This window comes from Pundamilia nyererei, unplaced genomic scaffold (genome assembly GCF_000239375.1).
Source record: "Pundamilia nyererei isolate P.nyererei 1_Seehausen unplaced genomic scaffold, PunNye1.0 scaffold00007, whole genome shotgun sequence".
In the NCBI taxonomy this organism is placed as follows: Eukaryota; Metazoa; Chordata; class Actinopteri; order Cichliformes; family Cichlidae; genus Pundamilia; species Pundamilia nyererei.
The window spans coordinates 5,151,368-5,178,126 of NW_005187408.1; the positions used below are offsets into that span (position 1 = coordinate 5,151,368).

General features: G+C 43.4%; 4 protein-coding genes across 4 annotated transcripts in view; 2 read left to right on the top strand and 2 right to left on the bottom strand.

Moving 5' to 3' along the window:
- Positions 1-916: 916 nt before the first annotated feature.
- Positions 917-3,238, bottom strand: rpl21 (ribosomal protein L21). The gene is made up of 6 exons (XM_005722646.1): positions 3,158-3,238; positions 2,334-2,412; positions 2,184-2,245; positions 1,819-1,931; positions 1,201-1,351; positions 917-1,042 (listed from the first exon to the last, which is right to left on the bottom strand). The coding sequence occupies exons 2-6, from the start codon at positions 2,398-2,400 to the stop codon at positions 953-955; spliced, it is 483 nt and encodes a 160-aa protein (XP_005722703.1). The 5' UTR covers positions 2,401-2,412; positions 3,158-3,238; the 3' UTR covers positions 917-952.
- Positions 3,239-4,498: 1,260 nt separating this feature from the next.
- On the top strand, positions 4,499-12,791 carry usp12a (ubiquitin specific peptidase 12a). Its single transcript, XM_005722647.2, has 9 exons — positions 4,499-4,897; positions 5,882-5,962; positions 6,040-6,253; positions 7,589-7,824; positions 8,054-8,130; positions 8,615-8,698; positions 8,792-8,989; positions 11,731-11,809; positions 11,901-12,791. The coding sequence occupies exons 1-9, from the start codon at positions 4,850-4,852 to the stop codon at positions 12,000-12,002; spliced, it is 1,119 nt and encodes a 372-aa protein (XP_005722704.1). The 5' UTR covers positions 4,499-4,849; the 3' UTR covers positions 12,003-12,791.
- Positions 12,792-13,192: 401 nt separating this feature from the next.
- gpr12 (G protein-coupled receptor 12) lies at positions 13,193-17,964 on the top strand. Its single transcript, XM_013915705.1, has 2 exons — positions 13,193-13,761; positions 14,586-17,964. Exon 2 carries the CDS (start codon positions 14,598-14,600, stop codon positions 15,624-15,626), a length of 1,029 nt encoding a protein of 342 aa, XP_013771159.1. The 5' UTR covers positions 13,193-13,761; positions 14,586-14,597; the 3' UTR covers positions 15,627-17,964.
- Positions 17,965-19,976: 2,012 nt separating this feature from the next.
- The window catches only part of wasf3b (WASP family member 3b), a 13,363-nt gene continuing 6,580 nt past the window's right edge, over positions 19,977-26,759 (bottom strand). Inside the window, exons 3-9 of the mRNA XM_005722648.1 lie at positions 25,529-25,663; positions 25,207-25,360; positions 24,461-24,578; positions 24,004-24,185; positions 23,643-23,918; positions 22,465-22,778; positions 19,977-22,294 (exon numbers count right to left, since the gene is read on the bottom strand). Of these exons, the coding sequence (XP_005722705.1) occupies positions 22,137-22,294; positions 22,465-22,778; positions 23,643-23,918; positions 24,004-24,185; positions 24,461-24,578; positions 25,207-25,360; positions 25,529-25,663 (1,337 nt within the window). The 3' untranslated portion in view covers positions 19,977-22,136. The remainder of the gene's footprint in view (positions 22,295-22,464; positions 22,779-23,642; positions 23,919-24,003; positions 24,186-24,460; positions 24,579-25,206; positions 25,361-25,528; positions 25,664-26,759) is intronic.

Below are 26,759 nucleotides of genomic sequence, written 5' to 3' on the forward strand. Positions count from 1 at the left end.
GTAGTGTTGGTGTTGCCAGACACTGTAATTGAGCAATCGTTATGACAATAAATTTAGCTCTTAAAAACCTCCAGAAAACTGAGCTTTTCTCTGTTGTATAATCAGTGCCATCACTTTTTCTCATTTAAAGTCATTCCCCCTTTTATCAACGCCCTTCCACTTATCAGGGAAACAGCTACCCACAGAGCAAGAAGTGGGGCGGCAACCCTTTACAGGTTGCTGCCCTCTTACAGAGCCAATCATTTATGGACAATCATTTATTGGACAATTTAGAATTACCAATTAACCTAACCCCACTAAGTGCATTTCTTTGGACTGTGGGAGGAAACCAGAGTACCCAGAGAGAACCCACCAAACATGGGGAGAACATGAAAACTCCACACAGAAAATCCCCGGACAGATGGTGGAGTCAAACCCTGCTCATAGGACCTTCTTGCGGTGACACAACAGTGCTACACTGCACCCCTTTTTATAAAAATTGTAATTTATTACTTTTGTTTGGCATTACTGAGAAGATATGGACACACATGATCCAGAACAGGGGAAGTTTGTCTGGTTTTCACAGATCTAACTGAGATAGTGTACAAATCCAGACATACAGCTTTCTTCAGAAAGCAAGTTTACGATATTTAAGATTATTCTCACTATTGCATTTAGGTGTAAACGCCCATATTGTCCTTACCCTCCTCTGTACTCACAGGGGAAATGTAAACTAGTAGAAACCTGTCAGCTACAGCTGTGCAGATGTGAAATGCTTGTGACATGTGTGCCAGTCACTCTCAGTTCGCCGGTGAAATGAAATTCTCTTTATTTCATTTAGAGCAATCAAAGGAGGAGAATCATCACTGAGTGATGGCTCATCATGACACAGAAATACATGATCAAATGTGTGAACAGATGACACAACTGCAAGGAGTGTGTGTACAAATATCTTTTATTTTAATCAAGCACTTTATGCCATGAACTCGTATGGGATGGGCTCCAGCAGCTGTGGCTCATTTCTCTTAGTGGTGACAAAGTGAGCCTCACGAGGAGGAGCAGGCTGAGGAGACAGGAAAATGAATACAATGAAGCACAAAAATACTCCTTTAATAAATCTAATTATATTCAAATTACACATCTGGGTGATCTTTTTACTTTTTGAATATTTCAGGCTTTAACAATTCTCTATTCACGTGTTACAATAAACTCGGCTCATACCTGGCGCTTCAGTTCCACCCAGGTGCCCTTCTGCTTGGCCTCCAGCTTCTTGCGCTCATTTTCCTTAACGCGCTGCAGGAAGCTGTCCCTGCTCTTTGAGTGCTTCACGTGCTCAATACGCACATTAATCCTCTTGGCCAGGATCTTGCCTCTGTGAGTGTGAACAATTTCAATTAACAGTTTATAAAAAATAAAAAGAAACTGGGCAATGGTAACGTTTCCTTTAATTGTGTTGCGAAAATGGTCTTTCAATGTCCAAATGTCTCCTGCATAAAATCCCAGGTCAACACAGAGGAAGGTATGCTGGGATTCTTAAGGATGAAATGCTTTCCCCCACATGAATGGCCACCATGGACAGAACGGTTCATGGTAGCAAAGTGAAGATGGGGTCATCTTTCCTCTCACTAGGTAAAGTGCATGAGCCAACACACACCAGTGAGAGCAGACAATAATGATCACATAGTTGGAATCAAGACTTAACCCAGCCATGCCAAGTTGATCAACAGTTTCTCTGATTAGTTATTAGATTCTTTTATTTGTAGACGTTCTAAGTCATCTGGTGTGTGCTAGCTCAAAGTGCACAAATCTAAACATCCAAAAATAAAGGATCTTACTTACTTGACCTGCTTGTTGACAATGATGCCGACAGCATGTTGGGTTACATTGTAGATGCGTCCTGTCTTGCCGTGGTAGCATTTATGAGGCATACCTTTCTGAACGGTTCCTGTGCCCTGAAACAAAATCATAATAGTTTTATCAGTTGCATTTCTACAAACCACTTGTCAAATTCTTTCTCATGGGGAGTAGCTGCTCAACATGTGATGCTTTTATTTAAATTAGGTCTGATTTGAATTAGGCACACTTGGTCATTAAAACACATTTTAAGACATGCACATTTCCCAAAGCACTTTATAAAGAACTCAGCACATTTACTTCATAATCACTGGGGTGTCTCAGTCAGGTAGTGCTTTGATCTTGCTTACCTTGATGTCAACAATGTCTCCCTTCTTGTAGATACGCATGTAAGTGGACAGAGGGATTGGGCCTGTGAAAGAGAGAGAAGGAAAGACACGTTACAGACTTTATACACACACTTGTGAGCAGTTTACCTGCACTTCAAACTTGGGACTCACCATGCTTGCGGAATGGCCTGCTGAACATGTACCTGGTCCCCCTCCTCTTGCCTCTGGTGTTCGTCATGATGCCTGATTACTGAGAGAAAACACTTAGATTAGACACACGTAAGTGTGACCATTGCCTACTAATGTAAACACGTAATTTTAGCAGGTGTGTAATAATATAAGTCAATAAAGGAGTTTATTTACATCTAACTGCGCCAGATGATGGGAAATTAGACCGACTGTCACTTAGAGAAAACATTGTTTTCAACATTGTAACATAAACACGTGGAAGTTCATATTCGTCACATGACTACAAACCTGCTGAATGAGCTCTTTCTACACAAACAGCCGATAAATAAAATACACGACCCCAAATATCCCTCACTTTCCAACAACAGAGGTGCATTAGCCTACCTACAAAACTACTATACATAGCCAGCCCATCACGAAACATAGCAATGCACAGCCTAGCAGGGACAATTCAGTCCGCTATACTGAGCGGTAACTAACATTTTAGAGCCACGTCATGAAAAACGCTTTAATGAAAATGTAAAATATCGGTGTTTCGTGTCTTTCAGTAGGAATAAAAGGGTTTCGGAGGGAGCAAAAAAACTGCTTCTATTAAACGCTCCTCTGCCTGGCAGGCCCACATGGAGAGCCACGCTACTGAACCGGAGGGCTGTAAACGGAGAAAACTACTCCCAGTGACGCATTTTCAACCATTAACAACACCGTGGCGCATGAGGGAACAACTGCGGTGGATATATAAGTGAAACTGTGCATGTAAGAAGGAATAATATAGATGAAAATCGACTTTTAAAAAGAGAACATCTTACCCCCGGTCTCTACAAGATGGCGGGTACGGCGGAAAGAGAGAGAAATGGCCCCGAAACTCCGCCTTGTGAAGCTGATTCAGGAAGCCCGTGAGATTGCCTGAACGAAAAAACGACCGAGAGAGAGCAGCGGTAACGCCTAGGTTGAAGACAAATGAAGAAGTCTTGGTTTTGTAGTACATGGATGGCAATTGTCAGACTTTCACATTTATGAAGTGCTGAATAATACAATAATATAATACAACAAAAAAACACTTTCCAGACGCTCAAGTAGACATCATCAGGTTGGCTCTGTGGACAAATATGATATTTCCTGATTATATTTTACTATAAGCCTAGATAGTTTTTAAAACGCATGATATTGTTTCCGTGTTTATTCTATAAGTCTAGTTTTTAATTTTATTTCACCTAAATAAAATATTTTCCAAATGAAACATTCATTTGGAAAATATTTTCCAAATGAATGTTTAACTTTAGTTAGCTATAGTAACATTGGTGGAAACACTACAAAATGGGTTTTAGAATTTAGAATAGAATTCAACTTTATTGTCATTGCAAATGCACAGGTACAGGGCAACGAAATGCAGTTTGCATCCATCCAGAAGTGCTTTAGTGATATAGATATATTACAATATATATTAGCAATAATATAGATATGTGAGTATATTACAGAAATGGGTCTATTATGGTATGTTATAATGTACACGGTATGAAGTATGTTGTGTTTTGGGGCATATTTTAGGACTGTGGTATATTTTTTAATATTAAAATACAAAAATCCAAATTTTCCTAGTACTGAACAATGTTTCATTATTTTTTTTAAATTATTTTAGCCAAATTTTTAAATTCATAACCTGAAATGCCTATATAGGTTAAAATAACAAATGTAAAAATAGATCTGTATTGTGTTCATTAGCAGGGTGGATCAGTGAAACTAACTTTATATAGATAATATCATCTTTTTCACGTTCTTTCATTGTAGGGATGTTTAACTACACATCTATCTATCTATCTATTGAACTGATTGAATTTAGTTGATACCCTCCTTCCTCTAATTTTCACATTTTGAAAAGCCATCAGTGTGCAAGACTGAACCCCTTTGCGGGCCTGTTCAGGTCCCAGAATTATATGTTTGACACGTCTGTCATATGTGTTTTCTCGCAAATTTATTATTTGTTCCGGTAATTTTAACGCTAGGTATTTACTTAATTAAATTTGATTAAAATTTGTCCTAGAATGGCAGTCTTAAAATAAATTATTTGAAAAAAGAAAAAATGAAGATAGAAGAACAGTTGTGTGCAACGCAATGAGGACTTACTCAATGGCTCTGGATGCAATGTAAGCATGCGCAACACTTGACTTCAGTCAACCTTTAATTTCTTCAGTGACATGGGCCTCAACAACACGTCACGTGATATTGCTTGATTTTTATTCGCCAGATAACTGCATCTGAGTAGGCATCGAAGAAATGTCATAATGTGTGGATACAATAGCCACAAGCTTTTTTATATACGCTGTATTGAAGCTACTCACTTCCGTGATTAAAGCTAAAACGGAAGCACCCGACAGAGAACGCTCTCGCGTTCTTGAGCAATTGGACCTTCCGTCGCGAGCTCAGCAGAATCTACCCTCACGAGGGGAGCCAGCCCAGTCTTGTCAGCGCGCTGCGGTGTGGTGGAAGATGGCGCTAGCCGAATGGAAATCCTAATGACAGTCTCCAAATTTGCCTCTTTTTGTACCATGGTAAGTGCGCAGCAGTCTCATACTGTTATTAGTCAGACTATAGGGTGGTACGGAAACCGCGGCTGCGCTGCTATTGGCGTTTTAAGCCGTGGAATTAGAAATGAAAGCAGTAAATTTTGCTGCCAGTGCTAGCCAAGCAGTTTTTCGTCTATAGCCCAGCCAAGCAAGCAGCCACCCACCGCCTTCTCCGCTCCCCGCTTTTTGTTAACGACAGTTGACGGGCACACGGGAATGCTTGCTGCTTTATTACTCATAGCTTGACGACTTATTTGGTTAACATTTCTCACAGCTTCCCCGGTGACAGTGCACCTGCTGCACCTGTGATTTACAGCTAACTAGCTAACGTGAAGGTAACTAAAGCTAAACCAGTGTTTCTGCTTGCCAGCAACTGAAACACAGCTGGATAATGGGTGACTTCCGAGGATTAATCTGCGGTATGTGACGGGAAAACAATGAGGAGAACAGACAAGTTGTCGTGGGAATCTGCCAGATAATATTAACGCGGGCAATGACGACATTGTTTAACATTAGCTGCGCAGTTGTGGACCCATTCCAGGTCCAGATCTACTCTGCACAGTTTGTTGCTGTCTGCACGGCGCGTCCTAGCCTTTCACCCGTACTAAATAATACCAAAGGGATACATATGCAGCCACCGAGTCATCGTAAACTTCAGAAACCTTTGAAATTGAACGTTTTCTGTTCTGAAACATGCAGTTTTGATCAGTTTTGCTTCTCGTGTTGACTTGAGTTGTGTCTAAGAACAGTTAAGGAATTATGACTCCTGGCAAAAAAAGGTTTAATATGAAAAAAGCTGGTCTTGGAGCTTTAAGCACCCACTGTTTTTTTCCATTTATAGCAGCATACATGACCTTGAAAATGTGAAGCTAAGACAGGATTTGCATTGGGATTCGGATGCAGTGTTGAAGAAAATTATCTGTCTTGTTTGAGGACAGTAAAATATTTGTCTGTCTGCTGTGTTTACAGGGCGCCAATGCCTCTGCTCTGGAGAAAGAGATTGGATCTGAGCAGTTTCCAGTCAATGAGCACTACTTTGGTCTGGTCAATGTAAGTGAGCAGTAACACTACCTGTGTTGCATCTGTACCTGACAAGTGCTCACATTGGGTTTTCCTCTTGTTTGTAGTTTGGAAACACTTGCTATTGCAACTCAGTGCTGCAGGCTCTGTACTTCTGCCGGCCTTTTCGGGAGAAGATCTTGGCGTACCGGAGTCAGCCTCGACGGAAGGAGAACCTGCTTACCTGTCTGGCTGATCTGTTTCACAGCATTGCCAATCAGAAAAGGAAAGTGGGAGTCATACCACCCAAGAAGTTTATCACACGACTGCGCAAAGAGAATGGTGAGAGGAACTGATCCAGACAGGGAGATTGGTGGAACAAAAAAAGACATTGCAGAGAGTGAAACTATAATTTGCTGACCTGCAGAGACACCAAGTAGGGCTGGGCGATATGGCCTAAAATCCATATCACAGTATAATTTGAAGCATGTGCAGTAACGATATATATTGCGATATATTCTTTCCTTCTGTATAACGTATTTTACAAACTATAAGGCACACTTAAAATCCTTTAATTTTCTCAAAAATTGACAGTGTGCTTTATGTATGAATTGTGGTTGTGCTTACTGACCTCGAACAGATTTTATGTAGTAAAGGTGCACAGAAATCTGTCAAAAAATGTTTTAGTACGACTTTGGTAAGCTATGAAGCTGCACCGTTTGATGGACTGCCAGAGCATTACAGCTACCATAGTCAGGAGCTTGGCAGAGTAATCTGGGTCCAAAACTCCGTCTACTTCAGGTCCCAAAGTCAAAGGAACACTGCGGCATCACTGAGAGTTAAAAACTGTCTAAATTCTTTCATCTTTAATAAAATGATCAGCGTTGCTGCTTTACCAGGTGTAACAATTGAGTTTAACATCCAGGCATCCATGAAAACAGAATTTATTACATTTAACAGAGTTAGAAGTTAACAGAAAGTTAGCTGGCTAGTTTCCACCTAAACATGATATAGCATGTTCTGACTGAGAGATGTCTGAAAAAATTCAAACGTACAGCTCTGTTATCACTTCCAACATAAATGAAGACAGAAAACTAAACAGCAGTGACGTTTGTAGGGTTACTGAAGTTGGACTAGCTGGTATATAATGTTGTGCTACGTGATCGCTAGCTACACAGCTACGTTAGCATAACATTAGCACAGTGAAGCTCGAGGATGAACGCCAACTTTTTTCCACTCGATGAAAGTTAACGTGAGAGTTTCTGGTGGTTAGGGACAAATGCAATCACATGGCAGGATCCTAAAAACGGACCAAACTTCAGTCAGGAGAACAACTGAGATAATCCATCCATCCACAATAAGAGGTTAGTCATTAATATACTGCACCAACATGGGAATAGAGCAGCTGCGAGAGAATTCAACATTAATGTTGAAAGTGGAGGAAGCTCAGGTTTTGGCTTTCCCCATATTCCAAAAGTGCTTCTCTTTGCTATTACTGCCGCCCGGCATAATTTGCAGATGATGTTGTTTGTAGCTGCAATGCTTTCGACCAAAACAATATACCGTTTATACCGCCCAACCCTGACAGCAAGACATCCTGTTGTTGTTGTTGTTGCTGCTTCTGAACTTGGAGAAACGCTAAAAATGCTGCTTTTTGTTGCGATTTTTATTCCTCAGAGCTCTTTGACAACTACATGCAGCAGGATGCTCACGAGTTCCTAAACTACCTGCTGAATACTATTGCTGATCTGCTTCAAGAAGAGAGGAAGCAGGAGAAGACAAACGGCCGCCTGGCCAATGGCACTTTGGACTCGCAGAACAACAACAGCAATGCCACACCTGCCCCCACTTGGGTCCATGAGATCTTCCAAGGCACTCTGACCAATGAGACGCGCTGCCTCACCTGTGAAACGGTGAGATTCTTCACTTCATTCTGACACATAAGGTGTCATATCATCTTAACAAGACGGTTGCTAAACAGATTTGTTCAATATGCTTGCAAGGATAAAGCTGCAGTGGCACCACAGAGCTTAGTTTTTGTGCAAACATTGTTTAACTTAAGGAATTAAAACCTAAGACCTGACCGTGTAGTTTAACAGTTATTCTAACCTTTACAAGTCTTTTTTTTGTTTTGTTTTTCAGATAAGCAGCAAAGATGAGGATTTTCTGGACCTCTCTGTTGATGTAGAACAGAATACCTCCATCACACACTGCCTCAGGTAAAGCAACACTGCTGCATCAGCAATTGAAGGAACAGGATTAGTAGCTCCGTGCAACGATTGTGAAAAATGACACCTATTTGATGGTTCCAGGCTCTTAAAAGATAGCATTTGCTGCCTGTTTTCTTCTTACACTTTGTTTCTTTGGGTTTTGGACTGTTGGTTAGACAAAGCAAAGCCATCTGGAGACAACAGGCTGGGCTCCTGGAAACTGAAATGGATCATTTTCACTGTCTTTCGATTGAAAAGATCAAGTAACTGCAACCATTTTAGATCTAACACATCTTGTTGAAGCCCACTTAAGTCAGACTGAAGTTATTATTAACATTTTTATTATTAACATTTTTGTTACCGGCCATTTCATGTCAGAATAGCTCCTGCAAAAAGGCCTGTTATTAACTGGAAGTGAATCACACCCTGCATTTTGTTGTATTTTTAAATGTGGAGTTAAAATTGACCGATTTTCTCTTTTGATTCCTCTCAGAGGTTTTAGTAACACAGAGACACTGTGCAGTGAGTACAAATACTACTGTGAAGAATGTAGAAGCAAGCAAGAGGCACACAAGAGGTCAGTGTATAGGTTCATTTTTAATGTATGATTTTTGTTTGTGGTTGGACATTTAAATCCAGCGTTGCACTCGTCATTGTTCTTTTAATGTAGGATGCGTGTAAAGAAGCTACCGATGATCCTAGCTTTGCACCTGAAGCGCTTTAAATACATGGAGCAGCTGCAACGCTACACCAAGCTGTCCTATCGCGTCGTCTTCCCCCTGGAACTCCGCCTCTTCAACACCTCTGGGGACGCCACCAATCCTGAGAGGCTGTATGACTTGGTCGCCGTGGTGGTGCATTGTGGGAGGTGTGTATGTGAACACATAACTGGTATAGAGAGATAAACACTTAATTCTTTGTTTTAATAATAAAATACATTTGAACCCGTAGGCTCAAGAGTAAAGTTGCATTACATCTGAATCTCATAGGGCAACATGTAGACTCTTGTGCATGGGTGGTGCAGTGGTTAGCACAGTTACCCTAGTTTGAACCTTCCTGAGGCGCCTGTGGTGTTAGCTTGCTACGTGTTACTACCTTTCTTCTAGCTACTCCGGTTTCCTCCCATGGTCCAAAGGTGTGCATGTTAGTAGGTTAACTGCTGATTCTAATCTGGCTGTAGAAGTGGAAATGAGGTAGATAAAGTAGATATGACAAAGTTTAGCTCATTTAAGTTTCCATCAATGCTCAGCTGTGTTCTCCTTTATGTCTGTGCTGCCTTTGACCCAGTGTCACTGGGAGTTAGTCTGTCAGTGTTTATTCAAGGTGTTTCACTGCTTTTCAGCAAGTGGATGCTGAAACAGAGTCCAGTTTTCCACAGCTGTTTTAGGAATAATAGATTACACTTGAGTTTTTCTGTCTCCTGTCGAACTAAATTCCAGGGATGAATTCGTAGCATGACATTGATGGTCGTGGCTAAAGCCGCTGATTAGTCACAGAAATAAAACCGACAATTATATCATGCATCAATTTCTCTCAATTTTTTGTAAATTGGTTAGTCCATAAATGTAAAGAGAAAGTAAATATTTCCATTTAATGAATATTACTCACTTTTGAGAATGAAGAATGACACTATCAAGTCATTCTTAATTGGGGGTTCACTTTTCTACTCCTTATTGCCTTCTTACTGGGTGCAAGTGAAATACTTCAGTGTTTACCTTTGACAGGTGAACTGCTCATGATGTTACAGAGATGAACCGTACCAAAAAACAACAACATCTGTCTTCCAAGTACAGTTTATATTGCCCTTTATCTCTTCCCAGAAAAGCAAAATAAACAGCAACTCTAAAATATATGGTAGTGGTCTGCCAGCTGTTCACCGCACATCCGCCACTTGTTTTTCCACCTGTCTGGACATACTTATATTTAGGGGTCATAAAATATCTTAACAGGCTTTTACTGCAAAACTTTCCAGGAACCTGAGTTGGTAGAAGCAACTGCATCAGCCACATAGTCTGCCAATCATTCTCTGTAATGGAAGCCCCAGGCTCTATCCCACTTTTCAGATTTCAGCACATTAGTTGCTAGATTTTACTTTTATGCATTATGCTCACCGAAACTTTGTCAAAGACCAGAAACAAGGTACACCAAGAGTCTTCCCCCAGCAAGTCAGCGTGCCCTCCTTACCACAAAAACTAACTAACAGACTAAAACCAGGAATACAATTCATCACTTGCTCTGTGACACAGCTAACATAAAAAACGGACCCCGTACCGTTTTTGAAAGATGCAACACGGGGAGCCACTTCTGAAATGCTCCATCAGCTCTGGTAGCTGCGATGTACCTATACCCAGAGTATTCCTGGGAAACTCTAACCCTCAATGTGATAAATCTTGGCCTCACAACCCACAGGACACCGTGTACTCCAATGTCCGCTCTCTGACAGGTCACAGCTGTTTCAGAGGCACAAAGGAGACCTAAACAATAACAATCAGGCTGGCACTTTTAATAACTGGTCTCATAATGATGATTCAAAGCTCGCATTGTTAAGCTTGCCTGCTTAAACTCGGCAACATTAAGAAACATCAAATTATGATATGTTTTCTAACCCTTTCCTATCATTTCGTCAGGCTTATTGCATCATAAGAATAGAAAGTGTTACATCAAAGCTGCACAGGTGAAGCTGAGGTTAGTCGAGTTAGACAGAATTAATAACTGCTTTCGATTTCAGTTTTATACAAAAAAGGGCTTGAGGCGCTTCCTGGCATATTGTTGTACTTACCAGACTTGCTTGCAGTCGTGTTAACATTTTCATAATTAATAGTTAAAGCTTTGATTGTACCCGTCTTGGCACTTAGCAGTAGAGAAGTGTCTGAAAACCAAACAAATGCAGATGACTCACTTCAAGTGAAGAGTGTTGATTTATATTGAGTGTTTTATATACGGAGTGTTTTAATCCATTAGTGCTTATAAATTGGTAATGTAGAAGTCATTACTTACCCTTTCTCTCGCATGCTACTGAATCTGTTGTATTATTACAAACCTCCACGTTTAGATGGTCACTGTTGATTTTAGACTTGTGCAGTGAATCTTTGCAGAGTATACAATGTAACTAACGTATGTAAGTGGTAGATGTACGCCATAGCCTCGATGTCCTCCATTGTTCTCTTGGGTTTGTGTTGCATACAAATTATGTCATTGGGCTTTCGGGCCACCTTTCTATGACAGCCCCACCCATATTAAAGTGGTACTCAGTCGTAATGGGGAAAATGGCTCAAACTGAGTGGACCTGAGTAAGTGCTTGTTGGGGGGGAAAACTCGAGTCGTTTTGGCAAATCTCCCTCCATCAGTTTGCTGACGTCTCTGTTCTCATATTGAGGTGATGATTGTTATTCTTACTGATTCATTCAAAAACTGCAGTGGAAAAGTAGCTGGAAATGCACAGGAAGAATTAACAGTACCGAACAGGCTAATCACGAGGTTTTGTTACATTTCCAGGGAGTTGGATGTCAGATTAGGGTGTAGTTTTAACACCGAAATATAAATCTCCTGTCAGGCTTAATGGTTAAAAGTGACTTTGCTGAGCTAATGTGCTGTTTTATTGCTCTTCAGTGGTCCAAACAGGGGTCACTACATTGCCATTGTGAAAAGTCACGACTTCTGGTTGCTGTTTGATGACGATATTGTAGAGGTGAGCGAGTTTATTTGTGTGTTTGTGTGATTTAGAGTTCACTGTAAGCCTCTATTTCTAAAGAAAATCATTCTCCATTTCTGTTCCACAGAAAATCGATGCACAGGCCATAGAAGAATTCTACGGTCTCACTTCTGAAATCTCCAAGAACTCTGAGTCGGGCTACATCCTCTTTTATCAGTCCAGAGACTAAATTTGGATCCTTGTGTGTTACTGCTTAACCCAAGAGAAATGCTCTGTTTCCTCTCCGTGGACGGCGGCAGACTTTAATCGCACCACAGCAGCCTGCACGGTGTCATACCTGTCTGCACAGCTGTAATCCATACCTGTGCTTTTTACACACTCAGCAGTGCAGCTCAGCCGTGGAAATTCCCCATACGTACCAGCCTGACCCCGTCCTTCCTGCCCCTTCCACAGCCCCTGCCCATGATCCGCTGCTGCTGCTGCTGCTGCTGCTGCTCGGACAATAAGACGATACTGAATGCAAACTGTGTCAAGATTGTTTTTAAAAAAAGAAAAATACTTTGAATGAGGGTTGTACAGATGTTTGTTGGTTGTATGAGTGGCGTTTTAGTTTTTGCTTTGGGTGTGGGTTGAATGGGTATTTAATAATTCATATGATGTAACATTGGCCTGGTGTCTTCACCCCCCACATTGTGACCTGGAACGTACTGAGAGAGGATCATGGATGTAAAGGAAGATCAATTGTTGGGGGAGTGGGTGGGTGTCCCACATAGAGGACACACCAGGCTGTGTATTTCTACAGTGTACAGAATGGTATTTGTATAAATATTACAAGAAGATAATATTATCATAGGAAAATGTTAGACCTTGAGAAGACGTATTAACACTATGGTGCACTTTTGATACCGTTTTGTAGGTGTTGGCAAGCTTAATGTGAGGGTTTGCTTGAAAAAAAGGCCTGTTGTGAAGCGATCATTTTCTGTTTTAAAGAAAAAGAAATAAAGCCAGTAAGAATGAGGCTGGGTGTGCTCCCTTTTTCGAGTCCCACAGGTGCACACTGATGACTCATATGGGGGACTCAACATCGCCCCTTAGTGGTGTTACTTGGTATTCCAGCTTTCCCGCTACAACAGGACCTATTTTTAATCCATTCAGGCCCAAAAAGACAGGTGCCTTTAAAGAAACGCGCACAGCCGTTGTTACCCCCTGCATGGTCAGTTAAGTGTAGTCAGGTGGAGACACCAACACACCCGATTCACTTCACACGAGGTGTCTGGCAGAGGTGCAAGGGGATGTGACAAAGAAGATGGAGGACAGCGGGAACGGGAGGAGGTTGGGTGACACACATCTGGGTAGCTGTTAATAGCACAGACGGGACCAGAATAGCAGGGCGTCGCGGGAGGAAACCGAGCCTCTGCATCCAGCACCTTCACGCGTGAAACGAGTCGGGTAGCAAAAAGCCGGGTGGGGGTAGGGGTCATAGAAACTAACAAAACCCTGCAGATCAGGTGATCAAACCTCATGAGATTAGGATCCAGTGTTGCAATATCATATGTGTGCTCTTTGCACGGAAATCGTGTCAGAAAAAGCGAACCGTGCCGTACTAGAGCGCAGACACCTGTACGCGCGCTTCACACCTGTCTTTGTCCTTGAGACGCCACGGACTAGACACATTTAGCTCTTTAACTGAGTTTAGCCGGTCTCTGGCAATCTGGCCCATTTGGGACTCCTCCTCCTTCATCACCCCTCCACCCCCCTCGCACTCACACCTCCTCTTCATCTCTTCCGCCGCTGCTCCGCTCGCTGCTCCCTGCACAGCCGCAGTCCACAGCGATGCGCCGTTAACGGCTGAGCCGCTCCGCGCTCTTTTTCTGCTTCCATTTATTCCCCTCTCCCGAGCTGCGTCTCCGTCCACAGTGAGATACCGTGGAAATGTCAGGCTGTCGTTCTTCAATCTAGACCGGGAAGTCTCAGCTCACAGAGTCAAGGTAGGCTGGGTGTGGAGGCGCATTATTGAGCATCCTTGACATGCATGGAAAGATGCCGCCTGTGTGTGTGCGTGTGGTTTTTTCCTCCCCCTACAGCATCCTTTTGCTGACGTGGAGCAGCCAGTGTGTTTCTTATGCAAGGTGCACAGGATAAAACGGCACTTATGGTATGAGAGGAAGAAACAAGCAATTCCTGAAATAACGGGTGCGGTGTCTTCTGTTGTGGAGAGCGGGACTTGTCTGTGAATTAACTTACTGCTATCGCCTCTGGTAGTTTATCGATATTTGGCTGTCTTGGCCTGGGATTTTTTTTCTGCAAAGCATGCTCTGCTTTATGTTATCTTCTTGGGATTTTTTTCTCTTGCCACATTAAAAAAATGTTATAATCTCCTTAGCAGTCACGGGTTAAATTCCCAAAGGAAAATACCAGTTAGCCGTATGGAGCAGCGTATTTCTTCAGCGCAGGCTTTTATTGTTTTAAAAGGATGGAAATGAAAAATACAGATTTTTCTTTTATTTAATTCAAGCAACACTGAGGTAATGTGAGGGTTTGCCAATTTGCTCCTAAAGTTCTGTGCACCACCTGCACTGTATATAACCTTGACTGTCTGTGGAATGAGTTACCCTGGGTCTTAACAGCATGAGATGTACGATGCAGACAGTACTGATGAAACAGCCCCTGTTTTTGTCTTCCCATGTAAAAAGCCCAAAACATAGAAAAAGAGGCACTTGTGGCCGGTTTATATGATGCTTCTTGTGCTCTTTTTGGCCATCAAAGTATGCATAACATCAGAGTGACCTGTATTTGTTTTTGTCAATTTCAGACGGGGGGCACAATGAGTGAAGAGCCACCAGTCACCCCCAGCTGGCTGGCTCCTGATTCCACAGCTTGGGCCAGTGGAGGTGGTGGACCAATGGACAACAGCACCAGCCTGGGGCCGCTTCCACCGGAAGACTCCCTGCGGCCCAGCCAGCTGCCGCTGCTGGTCAACCCCTGGGACATTGTGCTGTGCTCATCTGGGACTCTGATAGCCTGTGAGAATGCTCTGGTGGTGCTTGTGATCTGGCAGAACCCAGCGCTCAGAGCTCCCATGTTCCTGCTGATTGGCAGCCTGGCATTGGCTGACCTGCTGGCCGGCCTGGGCCTCGTACTGCACTTCACCTGTGCCTACTTGCTTCGCTCTGATTCAGCCCAGTTGCTGACTGTGGGCTTGATAGTGGCCTCATTTTCTGCTTCTGTCTTTAGCTTGCTGGCTATCACTATTGACCGGTACCTATCATTGTATTACGCCCTCACCTACAACTCAGAGCGGACAGCGGCCTTCACCTACACCATGCTTGTGCTGCTGTGGGGCCTGTCCCTTTGTCTAGGCCTGCTGCCCGTCACAGGGGTCAACTGCCTAGCAGAGGCGGCTACATGCAGCGTGGTGCGGCCGCTGACAAAAAATAACATCGCCGTGCTGTCTGTCTCCTTCTTGCTGCTCTTCGGTCTCATGCTGCAACTCTACGTCCAGATCTGCAAGATCGTGATGCGCCACGCTCACCAAATCGCCCTGCAGCACCACTTCCTGGCTGCCACACCCCACTACGTCACAACCCGAAAGGGCGTGTCCACCCTAGCCATCATCCTGGGTACTTTTGCTGCCTGCTGGATGCCATTCACTGTTTACTCGCTCATCGCTGACTACACATACCCGCCGCTCTATACCTACGCCACACTGGTGCCTGCCACCTACAATTCGGTCATAAACCCGGTCATCTATGCCTTCAGGAACCAGGAGATTCAGAAGGCGCTGTGGCTGGTGTGCTGCGGCTGTGTTCCCACCAGTGTGGCCCACCGTGCACGGACTCCGAGTGATGTCTGACCAAGCAGACCCAGGTGGGAAGAAAGAGAGGCAACCTGGGTCAGCTCTGCTCCTCACTGGATCTTACCAGTGCCAAAGAGAGAGCAGCAGCAGAGGAGGTCCGGGGCAGTAGTGGAGGGCTGTGGCTTGAGCTCTGGCCTGGAGATGTCATTGGCAGACGCAGATTGGTTAATCATCCACAGCCAAATGGATGCATGGATGGATGGCTAGATGGCATTTTTTTTCTTTGATACACGTACCACAGGGCAAAGTATCTCACTGTCTTCCCCAATAAAGACCACTATCGGGACTTCCTCCCGTTCAACCCATGCCACACCCTTCCTCATGTCTGCAGAGAGCACTGAGTGCATCACATGTTAAAGGCAGCAGCTGTATATATAAGACATGCATACACTAAGCGGAACCGGACCACTTGAGGACATGTGCTTATTTTCCACCAACAGGGAGGAATTGTTAGTTTGCGCCTGCGTGTGTGTTTGTGTAAAAACCTCACGGCGCATTAGTTTGTGATGAGCAGAGAAGGAAGGAGGGAGGGAGCCGACCGCGGCTCAGTACGCAGGCATTTCCACAGCAAAGCCCGTCTGGAGCAGCAGCAACCCGGCAGCTCTTCTGCTGCACTCCGAACGTGCGTCGAAAGCTAAACAGCCGCGGAGAGCTATAAATAGACCCGGAGCTCTCTGATCTGCGCCCTGCGTTCTCAACGGAAAGAAATCAAGCCGCTCCCTCTTTCTTTTCTCCCCTCTCTCATGTTCTCATCCCTTTTTTCCACCCTTTCTGGAGGTATTTTAGTTCAGCTCGCATCTCTGAAGGCCAAGACAAAGCACTTGAGAGACTTTCCCCATTAGCCCCCTCTTTCATTTTTTTATTAGTATGGATGGAGGCATCAAATCAAATAGAGGCCTGTTGGATTAAATAACATGACTACATACCTCTCCTCCTCCACCTCCTGAGGGGAGATTTACATTTCAAACATATAAAAGAAAAACAGCTGAGGAATAACATGGGTGGTGAAATTAACACAGCTGATCAAATAAATGGAACCAGAGTAGCAAAATTATACTGTTTATTTTATTTGATCATGTTTCCCTCCCGAAGAGCCTCAGCCTCATTAATAGGTGTGCATGTAATGGCCCGGTTTAATTTGCATGCAGGTCCCTCATTGCTCTTCCCGAGTTCAGTGTGGTAGGTCACACAGGTCGCTGCAGGCAATGTGCCGTGGTTTCCTGATGTCGCCATGACCCAAATAATTGTGTTTATGTATAATGTACCTCACATTGAAAGAGCTAAAATCATTGCACCAAGGTCACAGGAGAGGTTTTTGTTTCAGCATTTTGCTTCAGATGCTCTGATAATGATCATTCCACATCACTCCTCAGCTGCTCTGAGTTGGTTCTCCAGAATATTTTGGTTTAAAAACAGGTCTGCAACCTTCTCGAAATCGTCAAGTCCTTATTTCCTATTCAGCAATAACTAGCCTGTGATTGGTAGTTATTTTTTAGACGCGAAGCAATACTCAGACAGCAATAACATCCGCATCCCACCGCGACTTCTTCCTACAGAGTCAAGTACCATCTTGGCGATGTGTTGCAAAGAACAGGCTCAGCGAACTACGAGTGATGCTTCAGAGATACATCTTCAAATGGATGATAGACACATAATCACTCCCATGGCTGAGTAAAAAGAAAAAAAAAGAGGATGAAACTACTCATTCATCACAGTGACACCACTGCCTCATTTCTCCACAACCCTACATCGGTCTTCAATCATTTATCACACCGGGGTGAAAATGTGAACTTTCTTTTCCTGTTGCCTCTGCCTTTTGTGAGCATACGAACTGTCCGTCCTGAGTTTTGTAATCTCAAATGTGTGATTTGGGACTGTTTTGCATGGTCTCTGGGTGTGTGCATGTGTGTGAGTGTGATCCATCATCTCAGCAGACCAGAATCTGTCTCCTTGTGTGGGTCAGAGGGGGAATAATGTAGGTCTGAGACATATCAAGTCCTGTTGACCTCTGACCTTATAGGAATATGCTGTAAGTCTTCCTGTCAATTCTGAAATAAGTGGCCTCGTTATGTGTTTGTAGAGCTTCTTGGAAGGAGATGGGACTAGGAGGTGGGTGCAGTGGCTGGAGGGAGCTCCAGCACCTCAAGCCAAAGTGAAACGGACTCTAAATGAACTGGGATCCTAGTCCTGCTGGTGTCTTCTGTCTCCTCTATCACTAATATTTTACTCTACGTTAAACAGTTTAGTCTGGTTGAGGCAGGTGTCCGTTAAGTGACCTCTGAATGATCCTATGAGCTAAAAAAGGCTACTTCCAAATAAAAAGATAATGTCTCTTCTTTCCTTTCTTGCTGCTTCCCCCAACTCTCAGAGAGCCTGATTTGTGGGGCTCCCAGTATTAATCTTTCTGGCCTCAGACCAGGTGGGATCAGTGAGGAAAGTTAAAGGACAGCATTTCCAAGCATTGGAGTGTAGCCCTTGTATGTGAACTTGTGCACAGTGTCAGACTGCACCCTGTAGTCATTTGATTAGCACCGACAGGTCAGACTGGCACACCACAAACCATCACAAACTCTTGTTACTTTACCTTTGGAGAAAAGTCTATTTTGTTATATTCATTGAGAAGTTCTATTTTTTTCCACTTCAGTCTGGCTTGACTTCTTTCGGATTCTGATGTTGTCTTGATATATTAACCGCGCTGTAAAGCCTTTTTCTGAATGTAGTATTTATCAACTTGTTTAACCGACTCTCTCGACTTGTGTGTTTCTGTAAATAAGGCATGCCGAAGAGGAGGGACTTTATACCCACCGTGCATGGTGCTACCAAAGCCAGTCAAACTACAGGATGAGTTAAGGTTGCACCATATTTTCAGTGACATTTCTCCACTTTGGCTGTTAACGTGGACTCTTTGTTCAGTTAAGATTTTACTTTCCTCGCTTCAATATGCACCAGTTTGTCAAGGCTGGTTACAGGATGATTAGGAAGGCTTGGGTAAGCGTATGGGAGATGTTTTGGTGGTACGTGACTTTCTCTCATTGGTGAATGTGAATCTCTTGTGTGCAGCCAACAGTATTGTTGAGATTTTCATTGTTGAACATGTGAAAAAGGGCTTTGTATCCAAGAAAGGCAAACGACTGTGATGTTGGATGTAATACGAACCTGTAGACGCACCTGTTAATGTACCCAAAGGTTTCACGGTGTCATAGTACTTAAGGTTGTGTACTAAACAGCGGTTATTTTTGGTGGGTAATGTTGCCAGTAATGGGCGCTTAGTTAAGCAGGAGAAGACCTAATTTAGAGCTAAATATCAAAACACTCAAGGGTAGGGATGGGCAATTAATGCTCCCAAGGGGAAACCTGAGAAACTGAGACTGTTGTGGAGGGCCCCACCCTGCTCCCAGGGTACACCCTGGACATGTCAACGTCAAAGGATAAATTGGAGATAATTTACCTGAATTTCAGAGTTTTCCGTCTATATATGAATCCCACTGCCCCACTACAAGCAGTTTGTTCTTGTTTCTGCGCCCCACCTCTCCTCTCTTTTTCAATTAATTCGTCACTCATTTGTACATGGGGTTCTGCCTGGCTCGGGAGCCACCGCCAGTGCCCTTTGTGGCCTTCCCGGACCATATCCTCAATTCATGCTTACGCCATATACCGTTATCTACTAGAAATGCTGTCAAATCTAAATGAGGATATGGTCCAGCTTAGTGATATTATTTGAGCAGAATTCAGCAAATTGGTTCAAGCTTCAACAACAGTCCCAGTTACTCATGTGATCCCTTAGGAAAGGTAATTGCCCAGCCTTGCTCAAGGGTCCGCGAATGTGTGGGTATGTGTGTGTGCGTGTGTGTTTTAGGGTTGGGTTTGGAGATAGGGGCGACACCACGGAAACGGTAAGAGCATCTTGTGTAAACGTATGCGTAGTTCTCGATGTGAAATGCACTTTATTTTTGGGGGGATGAAAATGGCACAACAATTTAAGTATCTGCAAAATATAAACGATAATCAACATGCACTAACTTAACTGAGATATTGTAAAAAGAAAAAAAACACATTTGTGTGACCGTGCTGTCTATTTTTCCAAGGTGTTAGTTGTACTTTTTATTGCTTTGGTTAGTTCACTCAACTGAGAGATCTTGTTAATTTTGTATTAAAACCAAACATGTGCTGTGCATAAAACTCCTGCCTGGACTCCCTTTGTTCATCCTTGCCCCTCCCTTTTCGCACTCTTCTGTTTCCCTGGCAACTCCCTTCTTAGCTGTACTGTTCCCATGGAAACTGAAGGGCCAGGTATTTGTCGTTCCTATGACAACAGGGAAGAGACACAGAAACCCAGTAATTTTTGTTCATTCATCATTTTATTTTTCTCTGGGTCAAAGGTTACACAGCTGACACTAGCATATACATGCCCCCGCCCTCCCCAATCCCGATATCCCTCCCTCACAGCAGTGAGCGACAGCAGGCGGCTCAATAGCCTATCATACTCTTCATCAGTAAGTCTCTCATCCATTCGTCCATCCCCAAAGTATTTCAGATGCTCGTTCTGGTCATCTGTTCTGCAGCCAGCTCCTCCATAAATTCCAGTTATTGTCTACACATTAAAGTCTCGCTTGGTGATCTACATCATAAGTGTTTCAGTAAAAATAGTTTTTAAAAAAAAGGTACATTGGTTAGCTCAAGAGGAAAGTTTCTAATAATTCTAACACTCTCAAGCTTTAACTATACATAAAATAACAACCTGTTCTCATTCCCAGGACGTTAAACACTCCTTTTTTTTTTTTTCTTGACCATCCCAGCTTTGCCGTAATGGACGTTAAACACTCCTGTTTGTCTGAGCCGCTGGGCCTCACAGGCACGCACAAAGTGGCATGTGTGTTGCGACGGAGGATCTATCTCATGGTGCTAATAAAAGACCACTTGGCAGCACATTTAAACACATGGCGTAATCAGCATTTTTCAAAATGCAGGATTCATGTTGAGAAGGCCTGTATCTCGACATAATCAAGTGCTTTTTAGCACCTCAATTGAAACGTGAAAGAATCACAGAACACAAAGCCACCCATCCGTCTCCCTAATGAGGGTTTTAGAGACGACTGTTATAGGTGTGACCAGAGCTTAAAGCATAATTTATGGTCCTGCAAATGCGTCTGTCTGCATATGTGTTTCTGTTTGAACACCGTACTAAAAAACGTGCTCCTGTCCAATCCTCCGAAATCCCAAACTGCACGCTGCTGGACGCACGCGTAGGTCAAATGCTAATGACAAGGTTTGACGAGTGGGCTGGAATAGGGAGGTGAGTGACAGCGGAGTTCATTGGGAACAAGAAAAGCATGAAATTAACATTAAAGATCAAAACTTCAAGAGCACAAAACATACGCTGGAGCTCATTGTTTTTGACAATTGGTTCCTCTTTAGCTCTTTGTCTGTTAGAAGTTATATGTATGTGTGTGACCCACAGACCGGTTGTACCGCATATTTCTGTACACTGCCTCCATCTGACAACAAACACTCTCCGCAGGCAGACGGACAGTCCGGACTGCTTTCGCGCTGCCCCTGCTCAAGTATAAAACGCCTAAGCCTCCATTACACTCGTCTGCAGATACGGACACGACAGCAGGGTAAACATTCCTGTTATATTTCTTTGACATCTGCCGCCTAAGGCACAGACTTCAGCCCACGTGGTAATGACCCACATGCTTTTTCACAACTTGTCTAAAGTAACTTGCATGATTAAAAGTAGGTTAAATACCCTCAGCACCACCTCCACGGTGACAACCCCAACAGAGGTTAACAGCGGGGAGTCTCCATCGATCTTCTTTTAAAAGTGACAACTGACATCACTCAGACGCTAGCGGACTTGCAGAAAATACAGCGCACATTTTAGTTAGGAGTGCGTGGGTGCCATGTACCGTGGCTGAGGCCTTACACCAGCGTCTTTTATCTATCTGTCTATCTTTTTGTCATCTATTCTATTAAGATTTAATAAATGCAAAAATGCTGCAAAATAGAGGACGGGTATCTCTTGGCCTGTGATATTGCCACAGATAGGATGCCAAAGGCCAATTTGTGTGCAACTGTGTGACACGGTGATATATGACAGGATGCTTGTATTTGACGCCCAGGGATGAGAATGTGTTGAAAATAAGCACCTTCACAGGGTTTCTATAGTGTAATAACAGGTAGAGAAACATCCACTGGGGTGTATTCACAATGCTTGTAATGTAGTCATCAGTTCTCAGTGTTAGTGTTTCACAGGGTGGTCAGCATTACATTATATTACTTGTCTCTTTACAGTGTTTATGCATCCCAAATACAACCCCAGATTTTCAGTCTTGGACCATTCAGCTTATATCAACCCACAGCATGTGACTGTGTGTAGGTGTAATGTGTGTGTTTCCAGCAACTAAGCCTGTGACGACCTGTGAACGTGGAAAAGTGGGCGTTTTTCAGGTGTGCGTGAGAGCGATCGACTGCGTGTCTTTTGATGTGGTTGTTTACGTCTTCGTGTTAATCTGACCAATCATTCTCCTCCAACTCGGAGTCATCCTCCGAGTCGGAGTATTCCACAGCGATGCGTCGCGACAGGATGGTGGCCACGTCATTTCCAACCGGCTCTCTCTTTGCCTGCTGCTCCTGCTGCTCCTGTACTTTCTTCAGCTGTATGCCTGCAGAAAAATATGAAGTGTTTTTTTTAACTACACAATTATTACACAAGTTATAAGACAACGTGAAAACTCATAAAAGGCATCGTTAAAAAGAAATACATTAAAATAAATGTAAACATGTCCAAAGAGGACAAATTTACATCAAAAGGACACACAGGCACAGTTCTTACCCATACGTATCGCAGCCAGCAGATCGCTGCGGGCGTCGTTGACCGCTGTGGTCTCAGCGGATGCGGCGGAGGACATCTTGTGCGTTGTGGAGTGGGAGGCACCAGCTGGAAGTGGAGGAGGTGGAGGACCAGGAGGAGGTGGAGCAGCCTGGGCTCCAGATACAGGTGGTGGAGGCGGAGCATAGCCGACAGCACCAGCCATTGGTCCGGGAGGCATCGGACCTCCAGGAGGTGAGGCAAAGGCCGTCTGAGCAGAAGGGATGACAGGAGCAGGAGGAGGGGGAGGAGGACCAGTGTTGGCATAGCCGTCCATACTGCGAGGAAGAACAAGAGAGTGAATAGAGTTAACAATAATTTTGTTTTCTGACACTTCTGTGACTTTTTCTTACATTTCCCTCCTTAAAAGTAAAGATGAGCATGATAACGTTGATGTAAATCAAATGTATTCAGCTCCGTATCAGTTCATATCTTCTGGTGGGAAGCCCACAGTTTGAAGACCAAAAAATACTAACTCACTAGGTGGCAGCATTAGCTCAAACTTTACAAGAGTAGACTCAAGTAAGAGATTTGTGCTGGCTTTTTTAAGTATTTGATACAGCCTAAAATATAAGAAGAAAGTTTTACTTTATAAAATAAAATAGGGTCAAAGTCTTCTGAAGCAGCAAAATCACTTTCACTGGCGACCTGTGCAGGAACCTGAACCTGCCTAATGACTGCTGGGATAGCTTCCAGCTCCTCTGGGACCCGAAGCTAAATAAGGAGCTGAGTTGTGCTGGGATTTGATATTTATGTCTCATGTTTCTGATTTGTTTTCTCATATTTAAAGACTGCACCTGCCCATGGGCCCTGAATGTTTTTGTTTGTTCAAAGCCTAAGTGTATCAGCATGTTTAAATTTACATTTTTTTAAATGTAAAATAATGCAAAAGCATTAGCATTGGGCAGAAATGTGAAGAAAATACTGAACTATTAGTGATACAGTGGATAATTAAATACAGCTTATGGCAAAATAAACTGTCTGGCCTACTGTACAGCGTCAGTAGCGATTGGGATGAGGTTCCTGCATATGCACTGTGCATAAAGTTTAAACATATGTATGCAGAATATTTTGTGAAGCTTTTTTGCTTTGCTTATTGCTGGAAAAAGCGAGAGAACTAATAAGCAGACGAATCCATTTACCTGTAGTCCACTGGTGGGAGAGACATAGAGCCACCGTTCATAACCTCAGTGGGTGGAGGAGGCAGTGGAACGTGGTGGTGGTGAGAGCGGCCCAGTGTGCCACCCTGATAGGCCATCATGGTCCTGCCTCTGTTGTCGTGTTCCCCTCCTCCGCGTGGTGCGTGTCCGGCAGTCATCTGGGCAACTAGGGCGCTGGGTGGAGGGCCGGAGTAGGTGTGGGCGTGACCAGCATGGTTCATACTGTTGGGGTAGTGGTGCTGATCCAGCCCGTGTCCCCTGATGAGGAAAATATAAATGCAGCCTCATGCGTAAGAATAAAATGTGATGAAAACTAAGAGCACACTGGTGTTTGCTCATCTACCTGTTCTCTGGTGACATCGAGCCCTCAGAGGAAGCGCCTCTGTCCCGGTGTATGGTGTGTCGATGGTCTGGCCGCAGCTCCTTATCCAAAGCCATCATATTCCACTCCTGCCGACGGTTCCTCGCTTTGCGGACCTTCTTGACCTCCCTCTGTAGTGTCCCATCCACACAGCGCCTCTGCTCCTGGAAGAAAGTAAGCCAATAGGTTTTAGGTGATATTAGGTTAAAATAAGCAGCACTCTTTATTAAGAGTTGTTTAAGATATGAAAAATGTACATTTCTCTATCCATCAGAATGAGTTGGACTAAAAATACAATTTTATGTTGTATGTTTGGTTATCTGCCCAAGAGCACCTCAAAATGTAAAATTGCAAGCACCTGTGTTTGACACCCAAATAAATGCTTAATATTAGACCTGTCCTTGCACACTGTATAATATCCTGTAAGTCAATATGGTACCTTCTGCTTCCTTTTCTCTTTCCTCTTGTCCTCCGTGTCCTGCAGCATCTTTTCTTTCCACAGGTCAAAGAAGTAGGAGGGGTCTGTGTAGAACTTAAGTGCCTCCTTGTGGTCATCCCTACAGAGATGAACCCCGAGAAAGTTATGACGATAAACAACCGCCTCCTTATGCAAAGCCACGTTAAGTAGAATCAGTAAGTGTATTGATCCTTAAGATACAAAGAGATGATGGACACAGTGACAGCATCATTTGCTGGAAATGAGACACGCAAAGCTAGGAGTACAACAGATGCTGAGGCTAATGGAAGAAAAGGAGTGAAATTACTAATAGAGCTCCAGCTTTTTTATCACAAAGAGAACATAACAGGAAACGACAGGATAAGGCAGAGCGATGCCGAGAGAATGGAAAAAAGTGAGCAAAGTGTGTCATGTAGTCAGGATTAGGAGTTAGGATTCCCACTGGAGCAAGACATGCTAAATATGTAATGCACACAAGTACTAAAAAGCACACTGCATAAAGGCAGTGACCAAACATGGTACGAAATAGTACCAATTCTGGTTTTTCACTCTTCATGTAGAAGCAAAAAAAGCCAATGAAAATGTTTTAAGATTTAAGCCCTTTTTAAAACCACTGAATTAAAATCTTCGTTGGACTGACACTAACCAAAGTAAGAAAAATAAGAGTCATTTATTATCGCTTAAGCCCATCCAGCTGTTTGGGTGTATTGTGCCTCAGCAACACCAACCTGTAAGGTGTTAGTATGTTGAGAGGTGGAGGCTTGTCGCTCAGGTTGTACATCTCTTTGACCGGAGTGGGAACGCTGCTCTTGGACACCACCTGCTGGTCCTGAGTGGTGGAGCTCTTGAAGGCCTTCCTCATGTTGATATCTTGCAAGGAAACTAAGAACACAAAAAGAGGAAAAGAGGACAAATGATTCATCATTGGAAGGACAAAAATAGTTTACAAAAGCCATTCAGTACGCAGAACATGAGATCAGCAGGACTTCACCAATGAACGATAGCTTAGTGTGCATCCCCCCCACACCAGACTTCAACCCTGTGACTCACCTTCCTCCACAGTGGAGTCCAGCTGTGTGACCTTGACAGCCAGCCGATCAATGCGATCCTGGAGAGAATTGGCACGCAGGTAGAAGGTGTTGGCCTCATTAAACAGCTCGCCAAATATGTCCTCCGCATGTTTGCCTGGGAAAAAAAAACAGAAGGAGAAAGAGAAATATGAGAGAGAGACTTTTAATCGTTACCTGGAGCCAAGAGAAACCCCTCAGAGACCAAAGTCCAATCAATACACCGGTAATGTGACACAACGTGAAACAGGAGTCTGCAGGAAATGGTGTCTCATACAACTCCATATAGCAACAATCCTCATGAATAATTGATTGTTAGCTGAAAACACACAATCCAAACCATAATATGAATTCGTCTGTGTGGATACAGACGCTACAGTGACTAAAGCAGCTAACCAGGATAGTAAATAACACATTCTCTCCTGCCTCAACAACTGCTGTTACGTAATAAATAAGCCTCATTGTCAATGTTTTAAGTAAAAGTTGAGTACTGATAATGCTCCATCTAAATATAAAGCAGTTTGCTTGTCGTCACCCATTTGATTTTAACAGGTCACTGCTGCAGATGAATATCCAGGCTCTCGCTGTACACATAACCCTCCTCTTTATTTCCATGCAGCACACTCCCTGGCTCAAAAATGGGGCAAACAAGGAAGTTCCAAAAACTGCAGTACCTTAAATGACCAACTCAGGCTGACTCAAAAATCCCCATGGACTCCCATGACTCTTAAAAAAACTTTTGGTCTCTATAGCAAATTTGCGGCATTTGTTTTTTTGGATCAAGTTTTATTTTTCAGATTTTCACATATGTATAAACAAAACTGACCGATCAGACCAATCCGGTGTGCTCATAGCTAAAACCACACCAAGGTACTGGATGTACAATGATATGACCAGCAAAATGAATAGTAGGATAATACGGTTTTGGCACCAACATGCAGCTAGACGTCGCTTGAGGTTAATCAGCACTCTGAAATTATTTCTCCGCCTTCTTAGATGTAGTCCCAACTCTGCCAACAAGAACTCAAACTGTGCCAGCGACATCCTGAAATATGTACAAAAGCGGCAGTGATACAGCTTCATCTCCTGGATCAAACCATAAAAGTGCCCCTACTGAGCCTTCTCCTGAGAAGTGGATGAACTCAAAATCTTAATATCTTCCTTTTCTTGTTTAGAAACATCAGGAACTGCTCATCATCTCTTAATGCCGACTT